Source organism: Ceratotherium simum, chromosome 7, assembly GCF_057802395.1.
Source record: "Ceratotherium simum simum isolate JZ-2026a chromosome 7, ASM5780239v1, whole genome shotgun sequence".
In the NCBI taxonomy this organism is placed as follows: Eukaryota; Metazoa; Chordata; class Mammalia; order Perissodactyla; family Rhinocerotidae; genus Ceratotherium; species Ceratotherium simum.
Window position 1 is genome coordinate 77,045,718 of NC_141906.1, and position 10,614 is coordinate 77,056,331.

The 10,614-nt window shown below is 41.5% G+C and overlaps 1 protein-coding gene across 1 annotated transcript; it reads left to right on the forward strand.

The window, feature by feature from the left end:
• Nucleotides 1–2,878: 2,878 nt before the first annotated feature.
• Nucleotides 2,879–4,730, forward strand: LOC147916721 (sperm acrosomal protein FSA-ACR.1-like). Its single transcript, XM_087434064.1, has 3 exons — nucleotides 2,879–2,945; nucleotides 4,111–4,239; nucleotides 4,441–4,730. The coding sequence occupies exons 1-3, from the start codon at nucleotides 2,879–2,881 to the stop codon at nucleotides 4,596–4,598; spliced, it is 354 nt and encodes a 117-aa protein (XP_087290190.1). The 3' UTR covers nucleotides 4,599–4,730.
• The last annotated feature ends 5,884 nt before the right edge of the window (nucleotides 4,731–10,614 follow it).

The following is a 10,614-nucleotide window of genomic DNA, read 5'->3' on the forward strand; positions in this document are numbered from 1 at the left end:
CATTTGGGGAGTAAAAGGGATAATTTAGTAATTAAACTTGGACTAAAGTCATGAATTAGGACTAACTGCTAGTTCTTTCTCAACTTTAGGGAGGGAGGCCCTCATGGGCTGAGGATAAATTTAATGTATGATATATATCAAGCACTCAATTCCTAATGGACCCCCAAGCCTCCTTTCCTAAAAAGCTAGAGAACCTCCACAACATGTCATTCAGGGACATGCGTGTATCATCCAGCACAACCCCACCATTTAAAATGACCACTAGCGTTGTGTACAACCTAATGTAGAGACATTAGGGAGTGCTGTTTAGGAAGCTTTATGGGGAAGAGTGGATGAAGGAAGACCAGCCAGGAATCTGGGACAATACGTTCTGTAAGGTGATCATGGCCTCTGCTGGTATAGATTGAACTTATGTTTCTAAATGATTCATGTGTGGTATCAGATACACAAGTGGAGCTATTTCAGTCAGATACCATCTCCATTTTATTTTACTATAATTAGATAGCTGTCACAGACATTTTCTAGTGGGGCCACATCCCACAAATATTTAAAAGAGGGTTTTTTTATTGTAGGAAACCTAGATAGAAGAGGTGCCTCATGCTAAAGGGGTTCCACAGCACAGGATCCACGACTGTCCTTTCCCTAGGGCACACCATCAGTTCAAGAAGCATGAATTTCCACAAGAAGATTTGACCAGATCATTATTTTTTCTTTCACTCTCCTTTCCTAGGTTCCCCAGATATAACACATCCCTTTACAGTATTACATTATGTATTATTATTATTGTTATCATTATTTCTACATTCTTCAAGTTTGCACAGAACAGTGTGTCTTCAGTAAAACAATGCTATGGAAGAAAAAAGTTGTTCTTTGGCAGCTTCAATAATTTGTTTATATCTTGTTTCCCTCATTTTCTTTTTTAAAAATTTTTTGAATTATTTTTTAAAATTGGGGTATAATCCACACATAACATTATACTAGTTTCAGGTGTACAACGTAATGATTTGATATTTGTATACATTGTGAAATGGTCACCGCAATAAGTCTAGTTTTCGTCCATCACCTTACATAGCTCCAAAAAATTATTTTTTCTTGTAATGAGAACTTAAGATCTACTCTCTTAGCAACCTGCAAATATGCAATACAGTGTTATTAGTTATAGTCACCATGCTGTACATTACACCTCCATGACATTTATTTTATAATGGAAGTTTGTACCTGTTTCCCACCTTTTCCATTTCTCATCCCCTTTTCCTGCACAAGTATGAGGGGGGTGATGTAGGACTCAAGGAACTGTGAGCACCCCTGGAATTCCACTGCCACTGTTAGAGAGATGTGCTAAACATACAAGTCGCTCAGCAAAGTTACTCAGTTTTGGAACTGGTTAAAAAGCAGAATCATTCATTCATGCACCTACAGTCCTCCAGAGTCTACTGTGCATGATCTTTGACTTCTGAAGGTGGTGAAGGGAGCTCTCATGCATCATAGCTCTGCTACCAAGGTGTGGGATGCAGCTGGACTCTCAGTCTGTGGGTGCACGGGGTTTCTCAGCAGTTTCTCCCCCTCAGTTGCTTTCTGGGCCAGCAGACCCTCATGCACTCATTCATTTGTTCTATCATTCTTGTTTAGTCAGAAATATTTACTGAGTGTCTGCCCTGTCCCATGCATGGTGCCAAGTGCTTCTGGTTTACTGATGAACGTGGCTGTCAAGGTCTCTGTCATAAAAGGGTTGTCTAGATGGAGAAGGAGAGAGGGAAAAGAGAGACTGCCACTGCAACCTGGAACGTTTTCTCTAGAGCCCAGTCTTCATACTGGGATCTTGCTCCATGATCTTTCTCCATCCCTTGGCTGGATATCCAAGCACGAATACTCTGGTGGGGCTTGACTATTTTTGTTAAGTATGATGGGTGAACTCAGGATACCATAGGCTTGTAATGTCAGAGATATGGATAGGGGTATTCCTTTGAACACAAAAGAAAAAAATTTTAAAACAGAAGAAAATCATCTGCTTCCTTTGGGGTCCAGAGGAATAAGAGTAATGTAACAAGAATTGTTTCATATTTTGTAAAATAAACTAGTCCTCTATAGTGCTTTTGTTATTCTTTTGTTTGGATAGTATTTGCTGTATATCTGATGTGTTCATGATAGGTTGAAGATAAATCCTAATTAAGATATGCATGATGGCAGTAGATGTGGATATTGGTCTATAGAAAATACTAAGTAAATGTTTGCTGTCATGACTACCCCCACCATTGTCAACACAGATTCAGTATTGAGACAGCCATGGTCCTAACTCTGAGCACAAACATAGGGAGGGGGAAAGGGGAAGCAAAAGGCATGGACTGCACCGATGAAGAATTCATCGTGATCACTGAGGCAGGGTGTCAGCCCAGATTGTTGACTGGCTTGGGCCATAGGACTGGAGGGGACATGTCATAGACGACATTGGACCCAGAGGAAATGGATATTTTAGTAAAGCCCTGCCCACATTAGAAGTCCCTGTTCTTGGGCCTGGGTCAGCGGGATGGCCAGACATAAAGGGTCAGGGACTGTTGAGGGGACCAGCAGATCTTGTCAAGTAGCAAGTCCCTCAATCATCAGGAGGAAGAATCAAGGGTACAGGAGGGGACACATGGGACATCTTTTGTCCTTGGAATTGTCCAAGGGGGCTGGTTCTGTGGGGAAGTTTCCTGGGTCTGGGTGGTGGTGAAACACCCACAGGCAGGTGTGTAAAAGGAAGCTTCTGCCCACAGCCCAGAAGGCAGATTCTCCAGCCTTCTCTCTTCTGCACACTGGAACAGTCTGTCTTAGCCCTCCCTAGGTGCTCTGCTCCCCTGGTTCAGGCACCGTCTGCATCTTCCTGCCATCCCAGACTGAGATGGACAAGTTCCTGCTCTTGCTCCTGCTGCAGGGAGTCTTCCCTTCCGTGTTCTTCCAAGGAGTGGGTGAGACCCTGGGCTAGCTTGGGCAGGGGGTAAGGACATGGAGATAGGCTAGGGGCAGTCCTGAGATGATGATCTGACAGCTTAGGAGGGGACCGGGGGAGGGGACAAGGTCAAGGATGAGGCTCTGGGATGATCTGACCAGCAAGGATTTGAAATCTTTCTCTGCTTTCCCCACCCTGACCACAACCGGGTAAAAAAGTTCAGTTCCCTTCCCTTCCCAAGGTCTCAGAGTGGAGTCAGTCACTCCCTTGAGGCAGATTGGGGCTGGAGACTTCTCTCAAATTTAGGGCTTTGGAGTTCTCTGAGATGGCCCTAAGAGGCAGAACCAGTGGTTGCTCAAGACTTTCTATAAAGAAGCAGCCTAGGGGCAGTGATGTTGCAGGAAAAGGTAATTGAAAGACTTATTTTGAATCAGTATTTTCACAGCATTCTTTTCAGTTATATATGTGTGTACCTTGGATGCTGTGCTAAGAAATCTTTGGAGACTAAAATGTGTCTCCTCACCTTCAAGCCGGTGTAGTCCTTATGCCCCATCCATTTCCGCAGAGACCTTGCCCAAGGGAGCTGTATGTACATGCTCTGGTTGTGTTCTGCACAGTGGCTCCACAGCTAGGGGGACACCATTTACTTAGTGAACCTCTCCCAGATTTTATGAGCATATGAACACAGAGCTGATACTAGAAGGAGATCAACCAGGCTCCTAGGGAACAAAAATTAAGGAGACGTAATCTCTTTGTGTTATTTAGGTGCAAGGTTGGAAATTTCACTTGCCTGGTTAGAACCCATACCCTTTTTTCTTATATCTCCCCTCTCAGTATCTCCCATACCACCTGGCAGGTAACATCTCATCTTCTTGTTCTTAGGTTTTTGTTTTTTTTTAAAAAGTCAGCTTCAGAGTGATATAATTTATATACTATACAATTCACTCATAAAGTGTACAAAAAGTCATTTACCTTCAACGGATTTTGAGATTCCTATATCAAAGACTCCATTTCCTTAAATAGCCAATGGAAGAAATCTAGTGCAGATATTTTCTGCCTCAAATTATGTGCAGGGGAAGTATTTAGAGTCATGCTTTTTCCCTAAACTCCTGGGTCCTAATATGCACAAATTGATGTCAGCCCATTCAACCCTGGGCTCAGCCTTCATGTCTGTTTCTCCACAGCTCCAGTCACATTGTGTAAGGTCTGTAATATTTTTAAGAATGGCAAATGTCTGGAAGGCAATGGCAACTGCACCGTGGAGCAAGGTCCAGGATGCAGAACCAGGGATATCTTCTTTTTCAATGAAAGAGGTAATGCTGTTGAGCCAGGCTGTACTGGCTTGAGCTGGTGCCTGACTCCTGTATGGGCTCTCCAGTCTGAGGGAGCCCTTGCTGGGAGGTGGATGTGTCCCTAGTCTGGAGACCAGGCTTGGTGTGGTTGGGGAAGCTCCTCTTACTTTAATTTCCCAGTATTGCTCTCTGGCACTGAGTATGAATGTCCTTCTCTTCCAGATGGATGGCGCTACAACCATACTCAACTGGACTGCTCTAATCAGTGTAAGGCTTGGAAATTGTTTCGTGGGGACCTGAAAGTCTCGAGTTTTTGCTGTAAAAGTCAAGATTTCTGCAATATATATCGAGGAAAGTCGCTGAAGTGGAAGGCTCACTAATGCTAATTCCTTTGTCAATGATGGTGTCCACTTACCGTTCTGCTGTCCCTGGCATCTCTGGCGCTATCTCCCTCCACATGAAAAGCATGCAGGATCCTCCTATCTCCTCCAAGTTTCCCTCTTCACTTCCTTCTCCCCGACACCAAGCACTCTTGGTTCATTGCTGTTTCATTTCTCTGCTTCATTCTCATCTGCAAATCACCATCAGCTCTCCTCGCCTTGCATTTCCTCATCCCTGACAATCATTGTATTTCTCTGGCTGACTGGCTGCCTGGTTTCTAATCCCACCAACTCAGAAGTGACTGCAATGTGCCCAGAAAGGTAATGGGTTCCATTTTATACATCAGGAGTTTGAGGGGGTCAGTGGAAAACTCAGGAAAATGTGTCTAACTGGTAGATGGAGAGAGAGGCCTCAGAGTTCAAGAATGTACCAAGTCCTGAGGCAGAAAAGATGGAATCATCAGCTTTAGATGCTACATACATGCTCAGAATCTACTGATAGCTTAGGTTATGAGACTTAAAGAGGTTGTCCAATGAGAGAAGTGGGAACAGGGGTGGATGAACCACAGACACTAGAGACCACCAAAAAAGAAAGTGGGTGAAGGTCATTCTCCAAAACGATTGGTGGGTGATGGTCACAGAAGCAGATGGGGAAGCAGGACAAAAGAGTGTCACTATCCGTCTTCTGTGACCACTTGCAGATTATTGGCAGAGCAGGTTCAACGGAGAAGTGGCACAGAAGCCACATTACAGCGGGTTGAGGAACGAATGGACTATGACAGGAGGAAATAGTGAGTATGGGTAACTCTTCCAAGTAGTTTGGGAAGGATTGAGAAAAGTGGAATAGTATCTTTTATAAGAGCGACCTTAGTGTTTTTAGCCAAAGAAAGATTTATGTTTTCTATTTACTGTAAAATGCTTGTCTTATTTTGACTATAGGAATATCTGTCGCCATCTTATCTTTCTCAATGTATATTTTAAAACTTTTATCATCCCTTCTATATGCATTTTTCCCACTCTTTTGACCTCTCTTTCTTTTTCCTCTTATATTACACTTCCTCTGTCTTTATCCCTTTCCTTCGTTCTTTTTCCCTTACCAGTCATGATGCAAAAACGGAGAATATTATTATCATGTTAAATTGCTTATTTGATATAATCTTATATGTCTCATTCATAAATTAAAACAAAGAAGATTATTTTGTTTCTCTTGTAGAGACTAACAAAAACGAATTTATTTTGTGTGATTTTTATTTAGTCAAAAATTTTTGAACTTATAAGAAAGTCTTTTAAATATCTAATTTTATTTTCAGAATGTCAAATGTAAATATTTTTCATGGATTTTTCTCCCTAAAATTGAGTGAGATAGGAGATACAGGTAATGCCAGTGGATTAGTTGTTGTGGGGCACAGCATAAACCAGAACCTTGTTATCAAACTCTAAAACATCAGAAACAACCCCGTGGGCAACAGTAGTAATAAAGCCAACTCAAATATTCCAGCCTACATCAAGCTTGTCTAGTTAGGTCTTGCTGTACTAAAGAGAACCATGGGTGGGCCACGGTGATGGAGGCAGGACAAGTGAGAGGCCTTTTTTAATTTAAAAACTGCCTTATTATCTATACTTTCATGAGCAATTAAATCTTAACTATGGTAAAATATTTGAAAAATACAAATAAATTGACAGAAAAGTTAAAAGCAGTGTTAATGGGCTGCACTTAGTGACTTACTTTCAAAGAATACAATAGGGAAAGGGGAAAATGTAACTTTACAGTGGAGTAGCCTGGCAAACAGGACCTCAGCCAAGTTACCAAAACCAGCACTAATGGCGATAAGGCAGGTTGATAGCATAGACTTTGATGTGATGTGATGAGATGAGAATGCCACCTCACCTCTGTGGTCCTCCTCCCCCTGTATCCATAACCCTATTCTAACCATGAGAGAAACATCAGACAAACACAAACCAAAGGACATTCTGCAAAATACCTGCACAGTAATCTTCAAAATTATCAACCTCACAAAAAAACAGGGAAATTCTGGGAAACTGTCACAGCCCAGAGGAAGTAAGGAGACATGATGTGTAAAAGAAATACGATATCCTAGAAGAGAAAAAACATATTAGACAAGAAGCTAAGGAAATCTGAATACAATATAGCGTTTAGTTAATAATAATGAATCAATATTTTTTCATCACTTGTGCAAAAGTACTGATGTAATGTGAACTGCTAACAGTAAGGGAAACTGGGTGAGAAACTGTAATATCTTTGTAACTTTTCTGTAACTCTATAATTACTCTTAAATAAAAAAATTATTTGAAAAAAACCTGCCCAAACCAATTTTTTTTTGTGAGGAAGACTAGCCCTGAGCTAACATCCATTGCCAATCCTCCCCTTTTTGCTAAGGAAGATTTGTCCTGGGCTAACATCTGTGCCCATCTTCCTCTACTGTATATGGGATGCCGCCACAGCATGGCTTGACAAGCGGTGCATCAGTCAGCGCCCAGGATCCGAACCTGCGAACGCCGGCCGCAGAAGCAGAGCAAGCAAGTTTAACTACTTTGCCACCGGGCCTGCCGCCTAAACCAATTCTTTGCATGAACATATTTTAATTTTATGTGTATCGTACAGGACTTCTCATAATAAGCATGCATACATACATGGAGATATATACAAATATATATACACAAATTTTTTATACACCTTATCTTTTACAGAGTCAGATCATACGTATAATGTGGATACTGAATGTCGACTGTTCTTTGGTGGCCTGGGACAAGGCCACAGACAAGGCCTCAGACTCCTGATTTGTCTTAGACCAGCTTAGATCTTGCTCCAGCCTTCCCTCTCAGACTCTCTCCAGATCATCTCCTTCAGGGGAGGGGTTGGGAGGAACCAGGAATCCCCTCATCCTCACCAAGAATCACCAGAGCAGAGGCCTATCAGCCCCACAGCTTGTCCAAGGCCCTCAGGAACTGACGGCCTGAGGCAGGGACAGGCTCCAGAGCCAGGTGCTTTAGCCTTACACTGGCTGAGGTCGAGCAGTGAACAGTTGGCTGCAGAGCAGTTTCTACTCCTTGTGTCCTTGACTGTGAGCAGGGAACACTCTGGTGTCCCTCCCCTGGGGTCGCTGTCAGTGATTCTGGGGTGTGGTTGGGCTGCTTTGTGAATTTTCTTCCCAGGAACCCTTCAGGAGGGCACCCCTCCAAACTCATGTTGTTTCTTTCTATTGCTGGCAGTGGCGGGAAACTTGAGGAAATGATGTGAGAAAAGCCAGTGGGGAAGGGAATACTCTCAGACTCCTGCTCCTGCCTGGCCAGAGTCAGCTGGAAAGGGTTTGTGACTCATGACAGCTGGAAGATGAATCAATAATCAGGGCTGGGATCTCCTGGACCTTAGTTTGCCTCTCCCGGGGACTTGGGCTGCTCTTAGATGATAAAACGTAGGCCAATCCCTGTGAATATGAGCCATCAGTAAGTATCTCCTTGGGTGGGTTTTTATGTGTTTGTGGGAAGTTGTTTGATAAAAAAGAGCAGAATGGTACTGGATGGTAGGTGTGGGGGCACTAAAAACAGTTGTCAACACCTTCTCCCTTTTATATGTAACTTGCTTTTATCCCATGTGGCAAAAACTTAGTCTCTCTCACTGTCTGCACCTCCCCTCTTACCATCTAGTAAATTTTTAGGTTGACATATAGTTTCTCAGCTAAAGATTACAGTTCACTGTTTTAAGTCATTTGCTCAAAGCCATCGGAACAAAATTTTAAGAAATTCCAAAATTGGCTAAAGAATAGGGTTCTTAAATAGAGCAGTCATATTAAAAGTTTTGAAATAGTAGTGAAAGACCCTCCTTGAAATATACAAACAAAACAAAACAAACAAAACCTAAAATACGTTCTGATGGCTTTACATGTGAGTTCCACCAATCTTTCAAGAATTATTCATCTCTGTCTTTTGAAAAATTTTCTAGGAAATAGAAGCAAATCCAAAGCTAACCAGGTAATCTGATTCCAAATTCAGATGATTATAGTAAAAGAGAGAAAATTATAGGCCACTTATTTATGATTATAAATTCAAGATACTAAGTATTGGTTGCAGAATTAAAAAACAAATGGCAAAATAATCCATGTATATGAATTTCAAGATTACACCTGAGATGCCAGCATGGTAAACATTAGATCTATCCACTAATTTGCATCACATCAACATCCTAAAGAAAATAAATCATATGATGATCTCAATTGATGAAAATATCATTTTATGATGTTCAAAACCTGTTTACAAGCAACCACAAAAACTTCTTGGCAAACTAGAAATAAAAAGAAATTACTTTAAGTGGTAAAGATCCCCCAGCCCTCCTTAGCCATAAGCAAATTTCTGTAGCAAATTGTGGGTTTAATAGAGGAAATTTTAATTACTACTGTTTAGTTTGGGGAAAAAAAATGAAGGATCCTAATGAAAAACCACCAGAGTGCATTTTAGGTTCAGATTGTCATTCAACTCAGAGAACACAATTTATTTATCCAGCAACAATTTATTGGAAATTACACAGAACTGAGAGAACAGCGTTATGTACATAAGTAGCTTCACAGAAACTTTGAAACTCCCATGTAGCATCCAATGTCCCGAGTCGTCACAAACAAGTCACGTTTCAGTCATGAAGTTGATGTGACACTGACATGAGTATGGTTATAATATTGCAGGGAAGTCACCAGGTCTTGGATCCCCCAACTTAAATACCTGCTATCAGGTATTGCAGTCCCTGTAAGGATAAGTGATTATCATGTACTTGAGTGTAGTTTCTGTCCATAAATTACAAGTTTCACAACAGCTGTCATGACAGTCCAGAATAGCAGACTCTAGAATGTTCTTGTATCAGTATTCAGTACATGGCAGGATGGCAGGACCCTCTTTTATCTTTAGGATTGATGTTGCAAGAACCTCAAGAAAGGTTAGCTCTTTAGACTAGAGAAGGGATTCACATTCCATCTACTAAATTTTTCTTTCTTGTTCACCCCTTGATCCTTGTGAATATTTCTTTGCCACATAATCTGTATATCTGTGCCAGATAGTTTCTTAATAAATACAGTAAGACTGTCAGGGTGAGGATTCTTGGAAGATGGCAGAGTAGGAAGCTCTAGGAATCTATCTCTCCACTTAGACAACAATTGCATGAGGAGAATCTGTCTGATGTAACTATTTTGGAACTCTGGAGTCTATTGAAGGCTTGCAAATTCAAGGGAAAGTCTTGGACAGCAACTTGCTGTTAATTTCAGTCAATTTCAGCTCTGGGCACAGTAGCAGCTACCCGTCCTTCACCCCCAGTCCTGTGGCAAGCAGCAGTACACATGTTCCTGGAGTAGACTGCACACAGCTTGCAGAAGCTAGGGTGGACAAAAAAAAAAACCCTCTGTCCTCCAAATATCAGGAATCTGTGCTCTGATAGCTGATTGATGCTTCTGATCAAGAGGTGCAGACAAAGAGGAGGGCAGCCATTGTTGTTGCACCTCCCCCCACTGTTGCAATCCCCTCATCCTTTGGCTGAAATGACTTCCAGAGGATTTTTAGGAACACAGTTTTTTGGAGGGAGCCAGACATTGAAGACTACAACACTCAAGAGTAACTGCATATACAGGGAAAATTAGAAAGTGACCACACATGCCAAGGGAAAGGTACCAGCTCAGGAAATATCTGAGAAGACTTTAAGTTTACACATCAGGCAGATCCTTGGCACAGAGACAGCCTACAATGTTCAAAAACAAAAAATAATAAACAAAACCCAAAAATCTCTGAATATAAGATTATCTCCTTTTTCTCCGGTATAGTGGGAGAATATGATTTCCAGAGTTACCACCTTATTAGATTCAAATGTCCAGTTTTCAACAAAAAAATCACAAGGCATAAGAGAAATAAGAAATTATGGTTTATTCAAAGGAAAAGAATAAATCAACAGAAATTGTCCCTGAAAAGATATGATTGCAGATCTACTAGACAAAAACAACTGTCTAAAAGATGCTCAAAGAAC